At 42.4% G+C, this 27,850-nt stretch overlaps 1 protein-coding gene across 3 annotated transcripts in view; it reads left to right on the top strand.

The window, feature by feature from the left end:
* Positions 1 to 27,850, top strand: part of CA10 (carbonic anhydrase 10) — a 341,120-nt gene that overhangs the window by 38,609 nt on the left and 274,661 nt on the right. For all 3 annotated transcript variants that reach the window (XM_053375135.1, XM_053375134.1, XM_053375137.1), the window contains exon 3: positions 25,900 to 25,974. In XM_053375135.1, coding sequence (XP_053231110.1) covers positions 25,900 to 25,974 — 75 coding nt within the window. The remainder of the gene's footprint in view (positions 1 to 25,899; positions 25,975 to 27,850) is intronic.

Raw genomic sequence — 27,850 nt, 5'->3', positions numbered from 1 at the left:
TGCTGGTAGCTTCGAGAACACTGTCCAACCATCTCGTCCTCTATCGTCCCCTAGCTCATAGCTTCTCTGAGTTATTCAAGCCCCTTCGCCACGGCAAGGCAGTTATCCATGAAGGGGAGGTAGACATCTAGCCACTGCTTAAAAACTTCTACCACCTTCCAAGGATGTCTGTTCAACTGAAATAGCTCGCACTGTCAAGAAGTTCTTCCTCTTAGTCGAAATCCCCTTTCTTGTAATTTTAACTAAGCGACAAATTTAATTTAACACCCAAAGTGGTCCTCTTTAATGACACTAAATTCTGTGTGGAAGGAAATAATGGAGATATAGTTGGCAATTTGTTAACAGCTGCAGAAATGATTATAGCTGGAAAAGAATGAATGAGTCATCAATAGAGGATTGGCTCTAGAAATCTTGGTATTGTAGTGCTTTGTCAAAAATTACTGCTATTATACAATGTGCATTTGGGGAGGGAAAAAAGGCCATTGAAATGTTTCTGAGGGAAATTGCAATGATCTGTGGAATTGTAGAATTGGAAGTATAGAACTAATTGTGTCCATCTTCAAAAATTTGTTTTGATTTGAATATTTTATATTCATTTGAATATTTTGTATTGATGTAATTTTATGCAGAAATGATTGATGGAGGGTTTTTCCAAAGGACTTAACAGCCCATTCATAGAATCATAGAATCATAGAATCATAGAGTTGGAAGAGACCACAAGGGCCATCGAGTCCATTCCTAACCATGTCTACTCAGAAATATGTTCCATTGAAGTCAATTGGGCTTCTCAATTTTTTTTCTTGAACATGAAACTCAAGTTTTCACGACACAGTTACAGTGGTACCTCGGGTTAAGAACTTCATTCATTCTGGAGGTCCGTTCTTAATCTGAAACTGTTCTTAACCTGAGGTACCACTTTAGCTAATGGAGCCTCCTGCTGCTGCCGCCACACCACCACCACATGATTTCTGTTCTCATCCTGAAGCAAAGTTCTTAACCCGAGGTACTATTTCTGTAACCTGAAGAATCTGTAACCCAAGGTACCACTGTGTGTGTGTGTATACATACATATATATATATATATATATATATATATATATATATATATATATATATATATAAATTTAGTGGCAGTCTGAATGCAACCCTGATAAGCAGATCTGTTCAAGTTCTGTGTCCCTCCGAAGACTATGGTTTGACTAACTTACCTGACTCATCTGAATGTATTGCTTTGCATGCAGTCTCTCCCCCCCCCCATTTTCTTTTCTTTTGCTGTGCTGAACTGTATTCTTTGTGCAGCACATAGGGACATTCTGTGGCAGCAAAAGTTTGGGCAGCAAAAGCTTGGTTTTTCTGAATTTAATTTTAAATTTGGAAAATATATTGCACTCCTAATGATGTTGTGGTAATGATCAGAGCTGGGCGATATATTGGTAAATTGTCTGAAACCAGTATGGCGTGTAGATCATGATACCAGTTTCAGACATTTTGAGCTGGCAATACATTGTGGTGGCTGGGGAGCCACAAAGTATATTCCTGGCTCAAATTACCTGCAGATGGCAAAGGCGCTGGCAGGTAGGCAAATGGAGTTTGAGAAGGTTCCAGGAGAGTTCCATCTGCCTGCCTGAGTGAGCCTTTGAAGAAGACACCCCCCTCGCTCCTCTGGCTTGTGTGAACCAGAGCAGTATGGGGGCTCACTCAGCTGGGAGATGTGAGGCTTCGTGCCCCCCAGCTGAGCAGTTTAAGGAAGCCCCCGCCCCTCTAGTGCCAAATGGCTCCTTAAGCCAAGGTTACAGTCATCAAAATGGAATGTCCACTTGCCTTTGGGGGGCAAGATGGCTTTACAAAGTCTTATTTTTCAAAGGATGGACTGATTCTGGTTCTCAGTTAAACATCTCATCTAGTTCAGATGACAACCTTGAGCTATAGGTTAAGAGCTCAGAGAACATAAACAAGAAAAGTTTCTTGATCCACATATATTGGCCTATTATGACCTCTTTTTCTTAACAGTGACTGCTCTTTGCTCAGGCTTCACAGAAAAAAAAGCATTTTGGTCTCAGAAATTAATTCCAGTTGTGCAGACAAGATAGAATTGATAGAATTCTACAGGATGGGGTATTAGCGTGTGAAAACAGTCCAGATCCAATGATCCCCAAGCACACACCTCCAGATGGTGGAGATGTCAGGCACCATCCTGGCGCCTGTGCATCTTCACTTGGTCACAAGGGGCTGAAATCCAGGTGCAAAATGCACCCGGTGCCTGGCTAATTTCGAACATTGATCCCAATATGCAGCAGTGATGCCCCACATCATCATCTGCTACTGCCACAATGCTTAAACTGAAAAGCTACTGTAAGCACATCTCTTTACTGGAGAGCAGAAACACGTGGCTCCCTAGCAGTTCATATGCTTTGCCTGCAAAGGCTTCCAGCTTCAACCCCTTGTATCTCTTGGTGGAGTTGATAGAAAATCTGGGGAGCTGCTACTAGACATTGTACAAAGTACTGAGCCAGCTGGAGCCTCAGTTTTATGATAATCCATTCAAAGACTTGGAAGAAACTTATCCTGTACCAAAGAAGATGCCTTCTAATTAAAGTGGTACCTCGGGTTAAGATCTGTTCTTAACCTGAAACTGTTCTTAACCTGAAGCACCACTTTAGCTAATGGGGCCTCCTGTTGCCGACGCGCCGCCAGAGCACGATTTCTGTTCTTATCCTGAAGCAAAGTTCTTAACCCGAGGGTTAGCGGGGTCTGTAACCTGAAGCGTATGTAACCTGAAGCGTATGCAACCCGAGGTACCACTGTATCTTCTTTGGTACAGGATAAGTTTCTTCCATATCTTTTAATCAATTATCAAGAAACTGAGGTACAATTTAATAAGTGCTTCTCTGGGGTTGTGGCGCTCATCTTGCTTTACTGGCTGAGGGAGCCGACATTTGTCCGCAGACAGTTTTTCCAGGTCATGTGGCCAGCATGACTAAGCCGCTTCTGGCGAACCAGAGCAGCGCATGGAAATGCCATTTACCTTCCCGCTGGAGCGGTACCTACTTGCACTTTGACGTGCTTTTGAACTGCTAGGTTGGCAGGAGCAGGGACCGAGCAACGGGAACTCACCCTGTCGGGGGGATTCGAACCGCCAACCTTCCGATTGGCAAGTCCTAGGCTCTGTGGTTTAGACCACAGTGCCACCCATGTCTCAAGTGCTTCCTAGTACAGTCCAAACCAGCTGTGTTTGAGTTGGGGAGGTGGGGCTCATCACCAGTGCAGGATTTACATATAAGCTAAACAAGCTATAGCTTAGGGCCCTGCTCTCTTGGGGGCCCAAAAAAATTTTAAAGGAAAAAAATTGGATGTACATTTCCAAAATATGAGATAAAAAATAAATAAAATAAAACCTACATGCAGCAACAGTGTTTTGTGTTGTGTATGTTCCTATGATGTAAAGAATGGACACTGTCTGCTAGCCTGCTCCCTAAAATATGACTGGTTTGCTCATTTCTATATATAGGGTTCCTACATTCTGCATGGACTAGTTGCATGGCAACATGTGCAAATGGCTTTAGATACCTATTAGGTCCACAAGTTACCATATAGCATATATTCAACACAAAAAACACCAACAATTTGTTGTTGACAAAGGACAGCTGGACATATAAAGGGCCCCATTACCTTCAGTAGCTTAGGGCCTCATCAAACCTAAATCTGGCCCTGCTCATCACACTTATTTTTGTAATGGTCTCAGAAATGCGGAGCACTTATTCACATGTATGGGAAACTGTTTGGAAAACGAGCCAACTTTGAATGAATTTCCTTCCTCACTGCGCTCTCTTTTCAAAGCAGACAAAGCGAGTCTCTTAGCCAGGGACATTGTCAGTCAGAAATGGGATTGTTTTGTCATGGAAAATGCATTCTCCTCAAATAACAGTATAGCATCACAGTGACAGAGGAACATTACTGTTTCAAGCAGCAAATACAGACTGGGGCGGTGGGGGGTGGGTGAGGAGGAATCAGTATTTTCCAAGCTCAGTGGATAAACACCACTATGGACAGATGGGTGCGAGAAATAATCTCTAAGGAAGAGTTAACAAAATTGCCGGGGAGAAATTGAGGGAGAATACGAGGCAACAGAATGATCTCTCGGCTTCTCTCTCTATGACCTCTATCCAGGGTGGAGAAAGATGGACGATTTTTATTTTTTGAAAAAATGCATTTTGAACATCATGGTGTTTGGTTGTTTGTTTGTTTGCTTTGAGTGAATCTGAATGCAAGCGTGTTAAACCTACACTTAAAGATCATTTAAAACTGGATCAGTGGCCCTCTTTCAAACACATTAAATTAAAGGCCTCTGTGATATGTAAATAAAATCTATGGGGTTGGACAAACACACACACACAGAGGGAGAGAGAGGGAGGGAGGGAGAGAGAGACATATATCACAAGGTCATATATTACATTTGCTGTCATGCGATTGATATAGAGAGACATGAACTGGCAGGTGAGATGAGCAGACTTCAGGCTGAGTAGAATCTGTTTTAATTCTTGAACCCTAACATCTGTCAGTCAGCATCAGCTACAGAAAGACATGCAGTTAAGCCCTGTTAGGGTGTACAGTGGTTTGTTGTTGTTGTTGTTTAGTCGTTTAGTTGTGTCCGACTCTTCGTGACCCCATGGACCAGAGCACGCCAGGCACCTCTGTCCTCCACTAACTCCTGCAGTTTGGTCAAACTCATGCTGGTAACCTCGAAAACACTATCCAACCATCTCGTCCTCTGTCGCCCCCTTCTCCTTGTGCCCTCCATCTTTCCCAGCATCAGTGTCTTCTCCAGGGAGTCTTCTCTTCTCATGAGGTGGCCAAAGTACTGGAGCCTCAGCTTCACGATCTGTCCTTCCAGTGAGCACTCAGGGCTGATTTCCTTCAGAATGGATAGGTTTGATCTTCTTGCAGTCCATGGGACTCTCAAGAGTCTGTACAGTGGTACCTCGGGTTAAGTACTTAATTCGTTCCGGAGGTCTGTTCTTAACCTGAAGCACCACTTTAGCTAATGGGGCCTCCTGCTGCCGCCGCGCCACCGGAGCCCAATTTCTGTTCTCATCCTGAAGCAAAGTTCTTAACCTGAAGCACTATTTCCGTGTTAGCGGAGTCTGTAACCTGAAGCATATGTAACCTGAAGTGTCTTTAACCTGAGGTACCACTGTACTTCTTTACTCCATGGTTAAGTAAACACCCTTCTCTGGAGGAAGGGCTCAGTGGTAGACTACTTCGCATGTAGAAAGTCCCAGGTTTGATTCCTGGCATCTCTAGGTAGGGTTTGGTCTGAAACCCTGGAAAGTCGCTGCCCTTCAGCTTCTTGTGTCCCATGATGGTGAGCAGGGACACTCTGCCAAGCCCTGCTTCCTCCAGCTTTCCAGCTCTACTTTGTTCCGACCCTCCAAGTGTCCCTATTTTCCAGGGACAGTCCTGGATTTACTGAAGCCACTCCAGTTTCTGATTTGATCCTAGAATGTCCCGCTTTTCCTTAGGACATCCCTATTTTCATCGAGAATTGTTGGAGAGTATGGAGTTACGCGATTTCCAAGTCAAGGAGATAAGTACCTATACAGCCTTTAGGAAGTTTCTTAATGTTTAATGTTTTATTAAGCTGGAACAACTCCTGGGTTGGGGCAACTGGCTAAAATGTTTTAAACGATGCTAATTTTGGTTCCTCTGTGTTGTTTTTGTCAGGTTGGTGTTGGTTAAATGTTTAGCTGGGGTTGGAGGTTATTTTAATTTGGGTATAACGGAAAACTGTTTATTGTTATTATTGGTTTCTATTGATTTATTGGTTTGTTTGTTGCTTGTATAAGTTATATTCTGTTTCTTTATGTTTGATGTTTGTTGTGTTTTTATATATGCTGTAAGAGTGGCTGGGGAAACCCAGCCAGATGGTCAAGGTATAATTAATGAATTTATTATTATTATTATTATTATTATTATTATTATTATTATTATTATTAGTTATTAAATAGGGCGTCTCCATTTTCATGGGAGAAATGTTGGAGGGTTTTAGTTTAGAGTCCTCCATGAATTTGAAGCCACGGAGAGAGCCTTCATGAATGAATGAAAGAATATTTGCATCAGCCATTGGCCATAGCAATAAAACAACAGTGTGATATACAAGGAATAGAAATAAAAAGCCAATGATATAAAATACATTTTAGGGGTTTGAATCAATAGTCAAATAGTGGATCTTATTCTGATTGCCCCAGCTAAAAACCTTGCAACCTTTGCTGTCACCTGCTCATCTTGATCTGCCAAGAGAAAAGACACTGTGGCAGTGGTTGGATGACCTGGATTGGGCAATAAAAGAGGAGTGATAATCTCATTCCTCAAGTCTTTATAAAGAGTGAAAGTCAGAAGGGCGTGCGCCACTGAGTAGAGTAGGCTCCCTGTTTTAGGTTTTTTGCCCCCAAACTTGTGGAAGGGATGGCAAACTGGGATGAAGCTGACCATGCTGGGGTTGGCAGGCTTGGACAGCTCACTCTCACACGTTAACTTTACTTAGGTAAAGGTAAAGGGACCCCTGACCATTAGGTCCAGTTGTGACCGACTCTGGGGTTGTGGCGCTCATCTCGTTCTATGGGCCGAGGGAGCCAGCGTACAGCTTCTGGGTCATGTGGCCAGCATGACTAAGCCACTTCTGGCGAACCAGAGCAGCAAACGGAAACACCATTTACCTTCCCGCCGGAGCAGTACCAATCTATCTACTTGCACCTTGATGTGCTTTCGAACTGCTAGGTTGGCAGGAGCAGGGACCGAGCAAGGGGAACTCACCCCGTCGTGGGGATTCGAACCACCGATCTTCTGATCGGCAAGTCCTAGGCTCAGTGGTTTAACCCACAGCGCCACCCGCATCCTTTACTTACACACAAGTAAAAAATAATGCCTGAGTAGAGCTTTACAACATATAATTCTGGGTCCAGGAATTTGTTTTTGGTCCCAAAACTGAATGGAGCCCAGGGCCCTTCCACACAAAATCCACTTCTTGTTCCTCCAAGCATTTTTCATTTCAGTCGTAGAATTTAGGTTTGGAAAGTAGGAAGAGGAAGAAAACCTCCTTTCTGCTGCTGTTGCTAGAGACAACTGTGGGTCAGAAATCCTTGCTGATCTATTGCATATCACTCAGAAATCTATCAGTAAATTGAGATCTACCTTCTGTCCACCCCAGTGCATAGCAACTGGAGGAGATTCAACTGTTCACATGGGTGACTGTTGATGGGTGCTGTTATTTGCAATTTGCTCATGAGATTATGACCGTCGCCTTTTGGACGTTTTAAGAACAGACATGGGGACTTGGGGGTGAGTGAAAAGATTATTTAACTGTTTGGTTTGTTCAGTTTAATAAACACATTTGCCATTTTGTGTGCAATTTCCTTTTAGCCAACATTCCTAATGCTTTGCACGCATAATGAGCAAAGTTAAGTAACTCAGGAAAAACATAATGAGCAAAGTTATCTACTAAGCAAGCTGTGTGCCATGTAACATTTCCTGGAGTTAGTAAACATATCAAGTTACATAATGCGTAAAATTATCCAAAGTATCTCCTTGTAGGTAGGGTAAAAAAATGTATTTGTTTGTAAATGTGCATGCTTTACTGTAGCAAATTTTTATGCTTCACTGTCTAGGAATTACAAATTACCAGGGAGAAGTTTCCTTTAAATCAGTGATTTAAATTGGCCCCCCAACCCTTGGTGTGTTAAATTTTGATTTAAGTGGGGAGTTACTCCACTCCAAGTCATCCTACCTCCCTGCTTTGGGACATCACCAAGAGCTGTGTGCAAATGGCCTTTCAAAATTCTCCACGGTTTTTTTGTTTGTTGAGAAATTAGGAGGACCATTTCACTCAATTTGTCCTGGGGGAGAAGAAATTATTTGACACTTCCTCGTTAGCACAGCCCCCCTCCCCTGCCACTTGCTGCAAGTGGCTGCAGCAACATATGTACATACAGCCTGGCCACCATTTTGTGTTCTGCCTGATGCCTAATCCAGAATGCGGCAGCCAGACTGGTGACTGGGAGTGGCCGCCGAGATCATATAACACCACTCCTGAAAGACCTACATTGGCTCCCAGTACGTTTCCGAGCACAATTCAAAGTGTTGGTGCTGGCCTTTAAAGCCTTAAACGGCCTCAGCCCTGTATACTGAAGGAGAGGCTCCACTTCCATTATTCAACCCGGACACTGAGGTCCAGCACCGAGGGCCTTCTGGCAGTTCCCTCACTGCAAGAAGCGAAGCCAGGAAACCAGGCAGAGAGCCTTGTCAGTAGTGGCACCTACCCTGTGGAAACCCTCCCATCAGATGTTAAGGAAATAAACTATCTGACTTTTAGAAGATATCTGAAGGAAGCCCTGTTTAGGGAAGCTTTTAATATTTGATGAATTATTGTACAGTGGTACCTCGGGTTACATACGCTTCAGGTTACATACGCTTCAGGTTACAGACTCCGCTGACCCAGAAATATTACCTCAGATTAAGAACTTTGCTTCAGGATGAGAACAGAAATCGTGCTCTGGTGGTGCGGCGGCAGCAGGAGGCCCCATTAGCTAAAGTGGTGCTTCAGGTTAAGAACAGTTTCAGGTTAAGAACGGACCTCCGGAATGAATTAAGTACTTAACCCAAGGTACCACTGTATTTTAATATTTTGTTGGAAGCCGCCCAGAATGGCTGGGGAAACCTAGCCAGATGGGTGGGCTATAAATATTATTATTATTATTATTATTACTCATGGACCATTCCCCAGGGCCGTGTGTGTGTGTGCGTGTGCATGTGCGCATGTGCATGCTAAATGGCAGCTGGACACCTTTAAAGGTGATTCCCTCACCCCCATTTTTGGCCAGAACTGCAGTAGATTTACAGGCAAGTTCATCATTTCAGAGGGAATTCACCCTGCCAAATTTCAGGATAGTTGTAGTGGTTCCTGGTCCCCGGTCCCTCCCCCCCCCCCCCCGTCAGTTAACAACAGTTAGAAAGAAATGACTTTATCTTCCCTAGGGTTTTGTGGGTGTCTGATCTGAAAATATGAGATGTGTACACAAAAACCCCTTGCCTGTAATTTGTCAGGCTTTATCAGCTCCAGTGGATCTAAAGTGCCTAGAAATTTCATTCACTTCTGTCAAAAGGAGAGAAAGGTTATAACCATTTTATGATTTCCCAATAGTGACAGGGTGATGGTTGGAAACTAAGGGGACACTTATGGGCCCAAACTGCTTTGGACAGACAAAACAGACTCTTTTGGACCCCAAGCTAAATTGACCCCCAGTCTACAAAGTTATGAAATGCTTTGGACCGAAATGGACTGTTTTCCAAACACCAAACTGGTATCTGAACCAAATCTTGTGGTTGGTGTATACCACCAGAATACATCCTGCGTCTACCAATACGTTCTTAAAGACCTGAATCTAATCTTTTTATGGAAACAGGGTCAACAGAGCTAGTAATTCATTTTTTTCCCTTTTTGTTTTTTAAAAAACTACGTTAGTTGAGGGAAATGCTAGATGGGTGCTCTTAAAGGAGAGTTAAAATGACCTGGTGTGGACCGCCTCCTTACTCTGCAAAGAATTTCTGTGATTTCAGGAAAACTGCTCATGGTATAATCTGCTACGCAGTACAATTGTGGATATTGCAGTCTGGTCTTAAGAAAAGAGATCTTAGCAGCAAGCTATCTTTTCTGCTCCATTAAAGGTATGTCTGTGAGGCTTTGCCGTAAGAAACTGACTGGCGTTAAGAAACTGTACAGCTGGAAGGAGAAATAGCTCCATCAGCTTTGCCACTTTTTTATGGCCTACTTTTCTGCTTTTATATTTGTGTCTGAACTCCACCCCAGCTTAGACTATACGCTGAAAATAGGATGTTCTGAAATAGGATCTTTAACAAAGCTTCCACTAAGATGCTATATCATTTTATGAGGAACTTAAAATGTTTTTGGTTAGTATCAATGAAATCAGGAGTCTCTATTTCTGAAGTATTTGATAATGTGTAGCTGTGCACTAGATGGTGGTTGTGATTTTAATCCTAGGTAAAGGCCCGTCGAGTCTGAATGGAATAAGGAGGTGCGGGGTGATGGGGAGGGTATTCATTGCTCTCTTCCTCTCCCCAGCCTTGCAAAAAGTCCACAATAGTTAACTAGCCCTCCATGGTTTATTGCAATCAGAACAAGTAGCTGTGAGCCTTCTGGTTCTTCTTTTGATTAATCTCAGTAATGTCCAAACTCTTAACAGTAGTTAATATCAACTATGGTTTGCTTGAAACAAACCAGCTTCATCGCCCATGGTCTGAACTCTACCACATTTTCTGGGGGTTTTCAAAGTGATTTGTTGTGTTTAATCAAAATTGGAAGCAGGAAGCTTCTTTTCTCCTTGTGGCTTTGCTGGAAGAAGAAAAGGCCCAAGTCTTGTGGATTATTCCTGGGACAGTATCATTGTGGTTTTTATCATGACGCCTGATGTGTGGTTCTTTGCTTTTCTCTACAATATCTATTTTGGTGAATCAGTTTTGCTTCAGGGAGCCATAACTATTGATACTACAGTGGTGCCTCTGGTTAAGAACTTAATTCGTTCCAGAGGTCTGTTCTTAACCTGAAACTGTTCTTAACCTGAAGCACCACTTTAGCTAATGGGGCCTCCTGCTGCCGCTGTGCTGCCGGCACGCGATTTCTGTTCTCATCCTGAAGTAAAGTTCTTAACCCAAGGTACTATTTCTGGGTTAGCAGAGTCTGTAACCTGAAGCGTCTGTAACCTGAAGCGTCTGTAACCCAAGGTACCACTGTATATTATAGAAATGTTTAAGTGTGCAGGATACTTCCCCCTTTTCCATCTGGTTTCCCTGGTTGCCATTTTAGCTGGGCATTTTGCAGCGTGTACACAGTGAGTTACAGCTTCCAGCTACGCATACATATCGTGATAGAGGGCTTGTATTTGGTTTGTTAAAATGTATGGTCTACATACTGATTTTCTATGTAGATAGAATGTTTCCGTGTGCTCTGGTGTTCCGTTGTGTCAGAAGAAGTTTAGTCCTGCTGGCCACATGAACCGGAAACCTGTCTGTGGACAGACACCAGCTCCCTCGTCCTGAAAGCAAGATGAGCGCCGTAACCCCAGAGTCGCCTTTGACTGGACTTAACCGTCCAGGCGTCCTTTACCTTTACCTTTTTTACCCTTATCTGTTGAAGAATAACAAAAAAAGAATTATTGATAATATGAAGGCTAGCTTTTCCAGATTAGACTTTTAACAGCTTGGGCCTGATTTCAGAATATTTAGGGTTGTATCTAACATTAGTCATATTAGGAGAGGTCTCATTTAAATTAATGGACATGTCTAACTTAGGCCCATTAATTTCAGTGGGTCTACTCTGAGTAGGAAATAGTTGGATGCAACCCTTAGAATGCAGTGGAACAAACATCAGTGGGTAGGTTTTTCAAGTTTTTCCTCATCTACATAGATGCAGCCCACAGTTAGTTTGCATAGCATCTTTCTAGCATCTTAGATGGAATTGTTTTGAGGTCTTCAAAGAAAGGCATAGAATAGATCACAAAAGTAACTTTATAATGTAACTGTTCCTTTTTAACATGTCCATGGGAGGAGGGTAGAACAAAGATTCAGAACTGCATGCTTGCTGTGCAACAATATCATTGAGTTTAGGTTAATTAGTGTTCTTGCCTGTGATAGGTCTTTTGGTTTTCATTTCAACTTGTGAAAAGCCACACAGCGAGATTAGAGTATCAGCCTTTGAGACCCTGGATTTTCTTGGGAAGTCAGGGTTACTTATATTGATCACCACAACAGAAGGATAGCAGTCTGTCTTGGCACCTGTACTCCTTTTTAAAGGCATTATACAGTGGCCTGTTTCTGTACCTTCAAAGGCACAGAGGAGCTTTCCTAACTTCTGTTTGCAGGAGTAGATGAAAGGCAAGAGCTACAGAGTTCTTGAGTTTCTTTTGTATAGCCTCAAGCTTCTGTGCCATATTCCATACCCAGCATTTGGCTTCGTAGACTATGGGAAAGAACTTTTAATTCTCAAAGACAGGCAGAGCTGGAAAACTTTGTAGAGAAATTGCAGTGTAACTTGTGTTGCCCTTTTACTCCTTGTGCTGCCTACGCTTGGCTAAAGGAGAACTAGAGGAGAGAACTCCCAGTTTCCAAATATTGGAAAGATTTCTCCTGATCCAGTTTTTGTTCCTCCAGTGCCCATTTAAGTAAGTTGCATTGCAGCCCTAACAATGACTTCTTGAAAGTAAGTCCCACTCAGTTTAGTGGGGCTCACTCCCAAGTTAGTGGGGTTAGGATTGCAGACACTCCCATGGAAGAATGGCAGATGAAACTGATTGACTGTATGGGATTGGCAGAAATGACTAGCAGAATCCGTGACCAGGGAGAAGAGTTGGCAGAAGAAGATTGGAAAAAATTTAAGGACTACTTACAGAAATACTGTAAAATTAAGGAATGTTGAATGATGTTGGATTGAAATTGAGTGGTTTCTAGCTGTAATGATATAAAGGAATATGGGGGGGAAAAGGTTTGGATAGAAAATAAGGCGATATTATAAGCTGTAATGCTTTAAGTTAAGGATTTGCTGAACAAATAATTTGAAAGGGAATACAAGAAGGGGAGGGATGAGGAGGTCAGAGAAATATGTTATTGAAAAGTTTGTATTATGAACTATATGTCTTTTTTAATCTTTTTGTTTGTTTTTTGTTTGTATAAAAAATTGAAAATCTTAATAAATATCTTATTAAAAAAAAAAGGATTGCAGACACTCTCACTTTTTAGAAGTACAGTGGTACCTTGGTTCTCAAACTTAATCCGTTCTGGAAGTCCATACCTAAACCAAAGTGTTGCAAAACCAAGGCACACTTTCCCATAGAAAGTAATGCAAAATGGATTAATCCATTCCAGACTTTTAAAAACAACCACTAAAACATGAATTTTACTATCTAACGAGACCATTGATCCATAAAATGAAAGCAATAATCAATGTACTGTACTATAAAATAAATAAGACAGTATTGTAGATGATAATTTATTATTTTTTTTAATTCTTACCTGCACTGATGATAGTCATTGTTTGGAGGGGGGGCTTTTATCCATTTCCGCAGTCACACAGTCAATCAGTAGCTGAACTGAATTCCACACAGTCACAAAAACAAATTAACTAAAAAGAGCCTCAAAAACAAAAGCGCAAAATAATAGCAAAAACAAAAACGCCAAACTTAATCCATTCCAGAAGTCCTTTTGACCTCCGAAATGTTTGAAAACCAAGGCGCAGTTTCTGATTGGTGCAGGCGCCCTGGAAACAATAGCCAACAACCGCATCAGATGTTCGGCTTTCAGAATACGTTCGGAAAATGAAACACTTCCGGCTTTTCGGCATTTGAGCACCAAGGCGTTTAAGAACCAAGGTACCACTTTATAACCTTGAATACCCTTCCCCAATTTTCTCCATGCACAGATCCTTGCACAAGTTCGTTCCTTCACATGGAGGAGGGCAGCAGTCGCAGTCACTGGGCCCCATTGATGTCATCATGCCTCTCTGGCTTTATACCCAACCTCTGCATATCAGCATAATGTGGTACTGATGTGCATAGACATCCTTTCCAGAACTGCTAAATGTGGAAAGCTTGGGTCAGGACCATTGGACGTGGTCCTTCTTCCATTCATTATCACAGGAAGGGAATTTGTGAAAGGGGATTTCTGTCTTTTTGCCTATTAACAACCCGGTGTTTTGAGATTTGTCTTAACTTAGTCTTCTCTAACTTAGTCTTCTCTTGACCCACTGCAATGTGGCTTCTGCCTCCAGGAGTCCCCTCACAAAATCACCAATTATTTATTTTCTGCCTAATCTAAAGGTCTTTATTCAGCCCTTGTTCTTCTTGATCCATCTGCGTGGATACTGTTTATCCCTTTCTCTTACTTGACTCCCTTTATGCCCTTGGCTTCATTATCAGTGATTCCATCTTGCCATATATATCATTATTTCAAAAATTCATTATGGGGAATCTCTTTGCTTTGCTCTAAAGAGAGTGGGTATGGGAGAACTTTGAGAAGGAGGAAAGAAAAGACTCCTTAGCCTTTTTCCAAACTCGTGTGTGTGTGTGTGTGTGTGTGTGTGTGTGTAAGCACAACACCCTGACCCCACAATGGAAAACCTCCATATAATTTTCTGCCACTTTGCCAGACAGACAAAAAAATGATGCCTCTTTCATGGGGAGCAAAGACTTTTGCAAAACAGGGGGTGGGGTTCAACACAGCACTTTAAAAATTAGTAAGCCTACAGGAATTTAGTAATTTGCATTCTGAGATGGAGAAAGTATGGGATTTATGAAACTGGGCATGATGATGAAATGGTGGTTGAATGTATTTTGAGCAAAACAAGAAGAAGAAACCTGGTCTGTCTATGGAAGCATTTTATTTAGTGAACCCTTGATAATGCCTTGCCGTTTTTTATTCTTCTCTTCTCGTCTCTTCCCTCCCCTAATGCAAAATTTAATAAGGTTTCACGGCAGCATAACCTTGGATGCAATATACATTTATATTGTGCCATAGCAATGGAAAACAGTTCCACAGTAACTCAAGATACCTTATGGACAAGTCCAATGTTGATTGTGGTGGCTTTTGAAACATATGAGGGACAGATCCACAAATGAAACTGTCTGTCGGTAATGCATGAGACTCTTAATCTTGGGGTTGTGGGTTCAAGCCTCATGTTAGGCAAAAGATTCCTGCATTGCAGGGGGTTGGACTAGATGGCCCTCGTGGTTCCTTCCTTCTCTACGATTCTATTATTCTGTGGTAGATGTGCCTGCACCAACATGCAGTAGGCCTTCTGAGTATGGCTCTGCCTTCACTTAACAACACTGTTCCGTTTATCTTGCTTTCCGATTTTTCAGATGCTTGCTTAGTTTATGTTTGGGAGTGTTACTCTGCTTACTAACCAGAGTTCTTTAGGCAGCTTTAAAATACAATAAAATAGATAACGGTTACTAGGGCAGCACTAATATGTGTAAGTCTTCCCTCCCGTGGCCCAGTTGACTCTGCTGACCTGTAACTGGCTTTTAAAGCAACCAGATAGGAGTCGCTCAAAGCCTCAGGCTTCCTCACTAGGCTGCTGCTGCTGCTGACAGCTTCTGTTTCTGGTGAGAGATTCAGGAAACCCTGTGGGACCAAAGGGATTAGCAGATGCTTCTCTGCACCCCAAGTCATAAGATGTTCCAACTCTCACCCGAAGCCTGAATTGTTGCCTCTTATTTATTAAATGTAGCTCTTCACTGAGAACCAGGCCTTTATTTGCTGGGCTCTAGGTGGGCCCTTTGTTTTTACTATCAGGAAAGCCTGAAATATATTGCTTAACAAAATAATACATTTTTGTTTGAAGACATTTTAAAGGAGCAAAACTAATTATATAGTTTTGATGTATGGCACCACTTTAGAATCTCAAAGGAAATAACCAGATGAATCACACTTACTGAAGGCAGATGATTCTTATCTTTTCCTAGCCCCTGCTTCTTTCCGTGTATCAGATTCGGCTTTATTCTAAATAATACATTGAGGTTTTATTAAAGAGATAAAGACTTGGTGTTTTGTTTACAAAGACAAGATATAAATTCTGTGTCAGGAAAAAGCATTATCTGACTTTGCCTAGGGAATCTCATTCTGGCAGAGGCTTGGGGTTGTATCCAGCTAAGTTCTACTCAGAGTAGATGCATTTAAATTGTTGGTTCCAAGACAGTATTTTCCATTAATTTCAATGGTCTGCTCTTCAGTAGAGCTAATATTGGATGCAAACCTTAGCATTACGAGCACAGAGCACTTGACAGTCTTATTTGGGATGCTGCACAACTGATTTTATATTTTCAAAACAGTAACTTGGCTTCCTGAAGTGCAAATGGCTGAAAGCCTAATGGTTGGTGGTGGAAGGTTTGGAGGCACAACAGAGGAATCTGAAGAAACTAGCTTTTTCACAGCATCATAGTTATGGTTATGTGCATGTGGTCCATTCAGTGAGACTTCGAAGTGCAGTTCTGGTAGGGAGTAGGCAGTACACGATGGGGCTGATTTGTAGCACATTCTCACTGTGTGACCTGTGGGGCCAAACAAAGACATGAAAGAAACACACTTATCACTTCTGGTTCCCATCTGAAAGGTCCATAGCTGAGGGGAGATGCTGTGCCCCTGCTTTTTTGTGGGACAAATGACTATTTAGATGGCCTTGTGTTCAATTGGAGTCAGTGCTAGCTTGCATTGTGTTGTACTAGCATCTGTGAAGTCTCTGGCACTGTTTGGCTGAGCTGGTGTGCAAACGTTCTAGCTCCTTGTAGATCAAACTGGTCAGACTATTTTCCTTCTCTTGTGAGAGCTGGACTGCAAAATGGTCAACTTGGGTGGAAGTGAAACCTCACAGTGATCCTATGGAAAGGGAGGAATGGCTTTGTGAAGTGGACTGACTGGAAAGAGTTCTCGGGAGGAGACGAAGGAAACTGATGGAGAAAGAGATGAGGAAGGAAAAAAGATCCTTTTGCTACCCACCTCACTTTAGATGAGGAATATGTTTAGATGAGGGAACCAGGCACAGGGCCTTCTCGGTAGTGGCACCCACCCTGTGGAATGTCCTCCCATCAGATGTCAAGAAGATGAGTAACTATATAACCTTTAGAAGACATCTGAAGGCAGCCCTTCATAATGTTTAATGTCTTATTCTGTTTTTATATATGCTGGAAGCCACACAGAGTGGCTGGGGCAACCCAGTCAGATGGGTGAGCGGCGGCTTCTTCTTCTTCTTCTTCTTCTTCTTCTTCTTCTTCTTCTTCTTCTTCTTCTTTTTCTTTCTCTCTTTCTTTCTTTCTTTCTTTCTTTCTTTCTTTCTTTATATTTCTTTATTATTTATTTCTGTGCAGGCAGGCTGATTCAGGAGAAGGCATTTGCTCAAATATACAGGTCAAGTTATGATGAGGGGCAAGGCCTTGTTACATAAGTATAACCAAGAGCATCGTGTTTTGTGTTGAAAGTTCTGAAGTGTATAAGACCAAGATGGTCTGGCAAATCTGAATTTGACTTCATGCTCTCTAAGCTGTGCTATTAATGGCAGTCACACCCATTAATAATAATGCACAAAGTAAAGGACAAAGAAAATGTTTGCCAGTTTCAGAATAATAGTGCCTTGGATCTCAGAATCCTCTTTTAGGAACCTCTGACCCCAGGGATGCCCCAACTTTTTTCAAAGAGGGCCAAGATTTGATGAAGTGAACATGCGTGAGGGCTGACCAAAGTTGTTGCCATGGGGACCGGTTTAGGCCTCCGAAACAGACTTTGGACATGTCTGCTATATGGCATCTTATTCGTCCATATTTCATATATATATATATACTTTATTTTTTTACCAACAACCAAAACCCAACAGTGAAAACCCCCAGGTAGCTGATACATTGAGTATACATAATCAATAATAGCATATTCAAATCGACCATATGTACAATTCTATATACATTAACACTCCTCGCTCCACAAGGTTTATTTAACTTTTAACATTTTAATTGCCCCAAATTGTTCGAATCTACCTAAATAATTCAATATCTTCTCAAACCAATCCTCATTGTTCCTTTATAAAGCTTCTCAAATGAAGGAACGGTTGTCGAGAGCGGCATATAAATCAATCAAGGTTGAATTTTTAAAAAGTTACTTTCCTGACTTCTGCAAGCCTAACTACCAACAGACTCGCTTACAGTTTCTGCCTGGCAGAGTGGCATTATGTTTTTAATTTCTGGAGTAGAACATCTTATTTCTTTCAACATGCCAAATAGGGTGTACATGATTACATTTGTTGTAAAACTATTGATCTGTCATTCACATTTGAATGTTCAAGGGGAAGGCAAGTGAACAAGAGATCATGTTCATCAGGTTGTTTTCTGATTTAAGATGCTAAATAATGTAAAGTGTTTCAATTGTTGCATTTGAGCCCAGAAGCCTGGATTGGCAGCAGGCACGTGGGTTAAACCACAGAGCCTAGGGCTTGCCAATCAGAAGGTCGGCGGTTCGAATCCCCGCGACGGGGTGAGCTCCCATTGCTCGGTCCCTGCTCCTGCCAACCTACCAGTTTGAAAGCACATCAAAGTGCAAGTAGATAAATAGGTACCACTTAGTCATGCTGGCCACATGACCCGGAAGCTGTACGCCAGCTCCCTCGGCCAATAAAGCGAGATGAGCACCGCAACCCCAGAGTCGGCCATGACTGGACCTAATGGTCAGGGGTCCCTTTACCGTACTTTACCACTGACCCAGCCTCTGTTCTCTCGTTCTTCATTGAGCTGCGAAGACACATTTTTCTTCAGGTAATGTGAGAACTTGAAAATGAGTCCTTCTCAGCATGGGTTGGTTAGGCCGATAAAGAAAGCTACTATCCCTACTGTAACTTTCATCATCATCATCATCATCATCATCATCATCATCATCATTTTATTTGTATGCCCCCTTTCCACAGTTAAAAACATTGCTCAAGGTAGCTTACGACATGACAAGATTTACATAATTAAAAAAGTCATAGACAATAAACCACATCAAAAAAATACACAACCAAATGGAAAACAATTTCCAAATAAATCAAAATCTAAAACTAAGAATGCAGCATTAATATCACAGTTTAAAATGCCATAGGTAAAAAATAATAGCAATAAAAAAAATCATGCTTTTGTTTTGTTTTCCTTATAGGCTACAACCTTCTACATATTTATTCAACCCTTTCCAAGTCGCAACCTTTTATCTAAATACCAAGCCAATTATCTATTCCTCTTTCCCCACCAGTGACTATAGATAAGCATGGAACAATATACATTTTATTTTATTTTTATTTTTTAAAAACCACTTGCTTCAAACAGATGCTGGTGCTAGTTTGTATGCTTACTATGTGCTGAAGTTAACTTAGATACTGTTTATTTTCTTCAAAATGGTTATACTCTGAAGTTACAGTATCTTTAAAGACACAACTTTAGAGGATCAGTTCATCCCCCTGTTTAAACCGTGGCAATTTTCCCTCTAAATAATAATAATAATAATAATTACTTATACCACGCCCAATCCACTTGTTCTAATGTGATTGTGGAAGTTATGATGCTCGCTGCTGTTTTGGAGATTATTGGCAGGTTTATTGGGTTTTGTATATTGTTTAGTTGTTTTTATTTTTATTATTCTTCTATTCTGCAAACCACTCTGTGATTTTAAATGAAGAGTGGCAGGTTAAATAAGTTTAAACTCTGTATATCTCAGTACAGTAGAACCTCGGGTAATGTAAACTTCGGGTTGCGAAAGCGGCAAACCCGGAAGTATTTTTCTGGCTTTCTCCACTTGCGCATGCGCAGAAGCACTCTATCATGCTGCACGCATGTGTAGAACAGGCCCCTCCAGTTGCGGAAACCTCAGAATCTGAGCGGAGCTCCGGAACGGATTCCGTTCGCAACTGGAGGTACCACTCTATAAGTAGTGTTCTGCTGCAGAAGTAGTAAATAACTTTTCTTAGACCAGATATCCAAAAGGAACATCCAGTTCAATACGAACATGGGCCTTTTCTGTGGTGGCTTCCCATCTATGGAATACTTTCCCCAAAGATGCTTGCCTGGTGCTACCATTACATATCTTTAGGCACCAGGTGAAAATATTCCTCTTTACCCAGGCCTTTGGCCATTATATAATCTATGGCCTGTTAAATGAGGAGGGGACTGTTATTATGATTATTTTATTATTCGGCTTTGTATTATGTTTTTTATGATGATGTGTAAATTATGTTCTTCATGTTGCACACTGCCCCAGGATATTTGGATAAAGGGTGGTATATAAATTGTCATCATCACAGTAATCAGATTGCATAATTTGGGCATCTGTGTCCAGGGCAGCTGTTTACCAGCTCCATCTGGTACACAGACTGAGACCCTACCTGCCTACGGACTGCCTCGCCAGCGTGGTGCATGCTCTGGTTATCTCCTGCTTGGACTGCTGCAATGCGCTCTACGTGGGGCTACCTTTGAAGGTGACCCGAAAACTACAACTAATCCAGAATGCGGCAGCTAGACTGGTGACTGGGAGCGGCCGCCGAGACCACATAACACCGGTCTTGAAAGACCTACATTGGCTCCCAGTATGTTTCCAAGCACAATTCAAAGTGTTGGTGCTGACCTTTAAAGCCCTAAACGGCCTCAGTTCAGTATATCTGAAGGAGCGTCTCTACCCCCATCGTTCTACCCGGACACCGAGATCCAGCACCGAGGGCCTTCTGGTGGTTCCCTCACTGCGAGAAGCCAAGTTACAGGGAACCAGGCAGAGGGCCTTCTTGGTAGTGGCGCCCTCCCTGTGGAACGCCCTCCCACCGGATGTTAAAGAGAACAACAACTACCAGACTTTCAGAAGACATCTGAAGGCAGCCCTGTTTAGGGAAGCTTTTAATGTTTGATGTATTACAGTATTTTAATATTTTTTTGGAAGCTGCCCAGAGTGGCTGGGGAAGCCCAGCCAGATGGGCAGGATATAAATATTAAATTATTATTATTATTATTATTATTATTATTATTATTATTATTGGGCAGATTGCCTCATATCACATTTCTGTATACTAAAGAATAAATGTCTCATATGGTGGCGCCCGTCAAAGGTTACATTGATATGAACAGGAGCCTGTCTTCACTTTAAGAAAGTAATATAGGACTATTGCAAAATCCATCACTGGAGGAGCTGTTTCACTTTTATTTGCTGATTTGCATATATAAAAGAGCTGCTTGACTGATGGTCCCTCAGATCAATAACATACTCCATCTTCCACTGACAGCCAAAGAGCAGGAAGAGAGAGGAAAGCCTGACATAGCAAATAAATAACCTTGCAGGTGTAGAAAATGCCATAGAGTCTTAAGTAGAAGTAATTATTTTATCGAACTTCATGAAATAGGTCTGATTCAAAGTTTGCAAAAGTCAGAGAAAGGGCTTCTTGTTTTGCAGGACTATTTTTATGTCATATATTTTGCCTCATTCCACTCTGATTACTTATTGAAACACATTTGAATGGTCATAAAAACTGTGAATGCACCACCATGATCTTGGAAGATTCAGAGTTTGGAAAGAGAAGCTTACTTTTTTGTCTTATGGCAAGCAAGCATATTTTCTTTCTTGTCTCTGTTACCTCCCCCTTTCTCCCTACTCCCGTGGCACCTGCCCCTAGTCTCCCGGAGGCCCCATTAGCTAAAGTGGTGCTTCAGGTTAAGAACAGTTTCAGGTTAAGAACGGACCTCCGGAATGAATTAAGTACTTAACCCGAGGTACCACTGTATTTATAAACACAACAAGTTCATGACTATTTATGAACACAACAAGTTCATGACTATTTATGTGGAAGATTTTGTGTCGTAAATCACCAGTTTTACAATTATTTTTAAGAATTTGATGTGCTGTTTGTTCCCTTCTTAAGACCAGGGTTTTTTTTTAGTGGGAACTTGGAAACACTGAGTTCCCTTACCTTTAAAAAATTAAATAATTGGGGGGGTTTTGTCAGGTGGGCGGGGGTTGGAACAGATATACACCCAAAGTTGTAGCCATTTCTAATCCAGATCATTGTCTTATTGAGTTGATTAATCAAATCTCACATTTAGTCACTGCCCGGGGGGAGGGAGTGGCAGCACTGCAACCAGATCTTGCAACAAACAAACAAATGAACTTTGTGGTGAGTTCCCCCACTTTTTTCCAGAAAAAAGCACTGCTTAAGCCCATTAACATCACCTTGATTTAAATGTAATGACAGTAAGATAGTTGGACGCAGTTACTGGAGCTGGGGCCAGACATTGTTTCGTTCCAATTTCCACAGTGATAACATTTAAACGAGAATACTAGGAATGACTCAAGTCTGCTGAGATGATGTGCCAGTACACAACTGTGTATGATCAGGCACAGGAGCTATAAAACTACTGTGTTGTCAGTTATCACAACCTGTAGCATTACAATTGCAATGCAAGGAAACTCAAGACGTTGGGTGGGTTAGCAGGCATCAATAATAAATAATAATAATAAATTTTATTTATATTCCGCCCTCCCCAGCCGAAGCCGGGCTCAGGGCGGCTAACAACAATAAAATAATACAACATTCTAAAATTGTTTCATTATAAAATTAATTCAAATCAAATTGATGGCAACCATTGGGCTAGAGTTCTGTGAAGATTGCCAAAGGAGGGAGTCAAGCTGTGCCCTGGCCAAAGCTCTGTCTTGCAGGCCTGTGGAAAGATGTCAAGTCCTGCAGGGCCCTAGTCTCTTGTGACAGAGTGTTCCACCAGATCGGAGCCACAGCCAAAAAAGCCCTGGCTCTAGTTGAGGCCAGCCTAACCTCTCTGTGGCATGGGACCTTCAAGATGTTTTCGTTTGAAGACCGTAAATTCCTCAGTGGGACATACCAGGAGAGGCAGTCCCGTAGGTACAAGGGTCCTAGGCCGTATAGGGCTTTAAAGGTTAAAACCAGCACCTTAAACCTGATCCTGTACTCCACCGGGAGCCAGTGCAGCTGGTATAGCAGCGGGTCAATGTGATCTCACAGCGAGGTCCCTGTAAGGAGTCTCGCCGTGGCATTCTGCACCCGCTGGAGTTTCTGGGTCAGTCTCAAGGGCAGCCCCACACAGAATGAGTTACAATAATCCAGTCTGGAGGTGACTGTCACGTGGATCACAGTGGCTAGGTCAGGGCGAGAGAGGTAAGGAGCCAACTGCTTAACTTGGTGGAGATGAAAAAAATGCCGCCTTTGTTATAGCTGCAATCTGCACCTCCATGGAAAGGGAGGTGTCGAAGATTACACCCAAACTCTTAATGGACGGTGCTGGCACTAATTGTGCCCCCGCAAGAGATGGGAGTTGCCCCCCCAATCCCATATCGTCCTGTCCCAGCCAAAGGACCTCTGTCTTCAAAGGATTTAACTTCAACCGGCTCCCACGTAACCATCCAGCCACAGCTTCCAAACATCTGATCAGTGTGTCTGGGGCCGAGTCAGGATGGCCATCCATCAACAGATAGAGTTGGGTGTCATCTGCATACTGATGGCAGCCCAATGCTACTGCTTTGGCAATAGCCAGATTCATAGCACTACTTGTAGGCAAAGCCATACTGTAACAGGTAGCACAACTGACATTAATTTGTCTAGAGTCAGGGAGTCATAGCTTGGTGTAACCTCACTTGATTGATACATTTCTCCAAGGAGTTATAATGGGATTGTAACTAATATAGCGGGGGACGCGGGTGGCGCTGTGGGTTAAAGCCTCAGCGCCTAGGACTCGCCGATCGAAAGGTCGCGGTTCGAATCCCCGCGGCGGGGTGCGCTCCCGTTGCTCTGTCCCAGCGCCTGCCAACCTAGCAGTTCGAAAGCACCCCCGGGTGCAAGTAGATAAATAGGGACCGCTTACTAGCGGGAAGGTAAATGGCGTTCCGTGTGCTGCGCTGGCTCGCCAGATGCAGCTTGTCACACTGGCCACGTGACCCGGAAGTGTCTGCGGACAGCGCTGGCCCCCGGCCTATAGAGTGAGATGGGCGCACAACCCTAGAGTCTGGCAAGACTGGCCCGTACGGGCAGGGGTACCTTTACCTTTACCTTTTAACTAATATAGCACCACATAGGATGGGCTTGCTCTCTCTGTTGAAACAGATGATTCTTTGTGGCTTTGTCAGAGCCAAATAAATCTGTAAGACAGGCACGTAAGGGAATTAAGATATGGGCAGTGTTGTTTCGGTTTTCTATTTTTAAAGCTCTGCTTTGTAGTTGGCACCAGTAGCCCAATTGCAAGGTCAGCCTTGCTTTGGAGAGAGGCAGGCATCCTGCCATCCTGTCAGATGGGTATGAGATTAAATAGCAGAGGCCCACTGTGAAATGTGTACACCAGGCAGGATGCTCAGCAAGGGGTATTCATGTGGCTATCTCATTTTGATTTCTCAGCCCTGTGTTTTGGCGACTTTTGTTACTAATCCAGCTTTGGTGTGGATTAAGGTTTGAAGCAAATACCCGCCTTCCTTACTCATCTTTCGAGGCCTCGTGGCCTTTTGCATCAGACTGATTGGAGGAATGAGGGAAACCACATGCCTCTGCTACCCCCTCCTTCCTTTCAATGCGTGCCTGCAAAATCGAGCCTTCTTTCATTCCATGGAGAATGTCGAGTCCTGCTTTGGTGGCATCAGAATCTGCTTCAGTGCATGGCATGGCAGAGGGCAAATTCATGTCAGCCATTTGCTTCATGCACAATTTTCTCCAGTGTGTTTTCCCAGGACTGGTGTCAAATGTAGAGATGTCACGGTTCAAAGAAGAACATCCCTTTGGGAATGAACTCCCCAATTTGCCTGCTTGATAGCATAGATGTTGCCTTAGTTTTCCTGTCAGTCCCTGTAATTTAGGATTGGTTCTGACAGTGCTTTCTATCATCCCTCCATTATTTTAAGTGACCTTCAGATGGTATCACTGGCTCCCTAATCCTGGGCATTTTCTCTAACACATCTCGCCTCCTTGCAGCCCAACAGAATATTAGCAGTCATCGTGAGCCTTTCTGTAACACGTAGTTGCTGGCACAGCATGATTTAGGATTGGGATGTTAGTATTTTTCTCTAGGACTTTCTGTTTAGTATGTTTAACTTGATGCTTCTTGACCTGATAAGGATTTTGTAAATACAGAGTACTGGCACAGTGTTTGCTAGGTCGTTGGCTCCCTTCTTGTGCAGTTGCATTGTCAACCAGACATTTGGCACAAAACCACGATAATCTGGGTTTCTTGTTCATCTGGAAAGAGTGAGCGGGGGGGGGGGGGAGTATTTTCAACTTTCCCCTCAACTTTCCCTGCACAGTAAGCATGGCTTATGCAGTGCCCAGCCTTCTCTGTGCATGGAGGCTCTCTATGCAGTTCAGAAACCTCTTCATTTCCTGCTGCAGGAATTAAGGTAAAGGTAAAGGACTGCTGGATGGTTAAGTCTAGTAAAGATGGCTATGAGGTGTAGCACTCATCTCACTTTTCAGGCCGAAGAAGCTGGCGTTTCTCCACAGACAGCTTTCTGGGTCATGTGGCCAGCATGACTAAACCGCAACTGGCACAACGGAACACTGTGATGGAAACCAGAATGCAAGGAAATGCCGTTTACCTTCCCGCTGCAGCCGTACCCAGTTCTTTAGAAAAAAAGCACTGCCGGTACCTATTTATTTACTTGCACTGGTGTGCTTTTGAACTGCTAGGTTGGCAGGAGCTGGGACACAGCAACAGGAGCTCACCCCGTTGTGGGGATTCGAACAGCAATCTCAAGAGGCTCAGTGGTTTAGACCACAGTGCTACCAGCGTCCCATTATACTTTATTATGCTTAATGTGACAATGATGATGGCAAAGGGATGGGCAGCAGTGCACCTTTGGTGGTGGCAGCTCAGAACTCATCACCCTACAGACCCTTTCGCCATGCTTGCCATCTACACATAACACATGTAATCTCAATATTTGATTGGCTTCCTCAATACTTGTTCCTAGATAAGCTACACATTTTTCTATGTTTGGCAACTCAGTGTTTGTTTTGGGGGTTCAAAGTTTGCTGTGCTTTCGCAAATGCATTGCAACGTACTTGGAGGGCCTTTCACATGCAAACAAACTGTGCAAGACCTCCTTTTAGACCAATTCTCAGCTTATGCTTGCATGTAAGCCTCATTGACACAAATAGGACCTGCTATCCAATTTGAGAATTGAAGCACGGTCTCCACTACCAATTCTTGTTGGTTCTGCACAAGACAGTCATAATCATTTTTTGTATTTTCAGGATGTTGTGAAAGCAATATGGAAGACTATAGTTATCAAAATTTTGAAAACATTTTGCCCTATTTTTATTGTTTTCATTTTTTCCCCCTACAGCTCAGCAAAATTCACCAAAAATCCATGAAGGCTGGTGGGCTTATAAAGAGGTGGTCCAGGGAAGTTTTGTTCCAGGTAGGTGCTAAGTTTCCAATCCAGTGGTTGTGTGGGTTGCTGCTCTTTTCTGGCATATTTACCAGCATGTACTATTTGATATCATATTTAACAGATTGAGAAGTACTGATACCTGTACACCTGTGCACTGTAACAAAAATCTGAAGAACATATCAGATCAGCACTATATTTTTTCACTTCAGCCAAAGATGCATTGTTACATATTTGGAAGGCCTTGTGGCTTTCTAACTTCCTTGATTCCCTCCCCCCAAACCGTACATCTTAAGCTTCTTTTATGTGAAGTCGGGGAGGAACCACAAAGCTTGCCGTTGCCGTCGGCTGCAGTTGTGTGCATTCAGTCCTCACTGAAATCTGTGGGGCCCTTCTTTTCAAGAGATCTTAGAAAGGCAGACTCTTTAAAAAAATTTCTGAGCATTTTCCAGAGAACGACAGCCGCAAGAGTAGAAAGAAATGATCCTAAGTAATGAAACAATAGGGGAGACTGCGTTGTAATTGTAGGGAGAGACTGATTCCGTAAAGAATAGAATGCTGGTCTATCTTCCACTTGGCTATGTTGATGATTCAAAGTCTAGGAGTGTTTTCTTTGGCTCAAACAACAGGCACCTTCCAAGACTAGGAGATTTTCTTTGGGCATATGCTTTTGTGAACTAGAACTCCTTGTTGGATGCCTAGAATGTGATCCTCAGTTGCCAGGTTGCGTGTGTGTGTACACATATATACATGGGTGCAAGGGGGGAAAGATGTAAAGGTTGGCATTAAGTGAAAACGGAACACAAAAGTACAGTCTGACAATTCTATTAGTATTTGAATGCATGCAAAATGAACTTTCACTGAAACAGTGCACAGTGATAACGCAATCATCTTGGCAGTGTTGAATGGGATAGGAAACCATTGTCTCTATTCAGACCCAAATGAATAAAATTTCCCAGAAAGGTGAATATATTCAGTAAGGATTCTGCAGGCAAGAGGAATTTCTCAGGATATTTAGATATTTTGGAATGAGATAATTGGAAATATGGATACTGGTATATGCTAAGTACTATAAAACCTAGAGGGAAGATGCAGTTTTCCCTTCTGTCTGGGATATGTGGCCACATGTCAGAGAGTTGTGATAAGCCCAGTATTTCTTTATGCATGTCCATTATGAGTCCCCAACTGATTTGGACATACTCAGTCTTTAGCGCTGCCACACCAGTTTACATATGACACATTTATGTAAATTGCATGCTGACCGTTAGATCAGAGAGCTTATTACACAGCACATACCTTTGCCACATATTATTAAAAATGCCAAACAAAAATGTCTTCTTCCCACAGTGACTAAGGGCTTGTGTACCCAACTATTCTAGGATAACAACTCACAACTTGACATAATCCTCTGATTTTGCTTCAGCCCCTGAACATTTAAACAAGATAGAAGTGGGTTGCAAGAGAGCCCACTATGACTAGCAAGATTAAAGGCTCTTTCATCCTGGAATTGGTGATCATGTAAATAGTAGCAGACTGTATATCTCTGGTATATGAATTTTGTAGAAAAACAAAATGATTTCGATACTCATTAGTAGTAGAAGTAGCCTACTATTCTCACTGATGGCATATGTTTGAACATCCTGGAAAAATGTATATTCCTCCCTTCTATCTCATTCTTCTTTCAACTACAGAGTTACAGGGATTAAATGTGGGACCTCATGCAAACAAAGCATATGTTCTATCACTGAGCTATGGCCTCTTTCCTGTATTATACAGAATGTGTGCATGGTATTAACTAGTTCACATTTTCAAATGTCAGTGCATAATATTGGCTTTCTGAATGCATCTTAGAAACACTTGAATTAACAAACAATAAAAAAGAACCGCAACTGTTTCTCAGGAGTGC

Source organism: Podarcis raffonei, chromosome 2 (assembly GCF_027172205.1).
Source record: "Podarcis raffonei isolate rPodRaf1 chromosome 2, rPodRaf1.pri, whole genome shotgun sequence".
Taxonomy (NCBI): Eukaryota; Metazoa; Chordata; class Lepidosauria; order Squamata; family Lacertidae; genus Podarcis; species Podarcis raffonei.
This window is presented reverse-complemented; position numbering and strand designations above follow the sequence as displayed.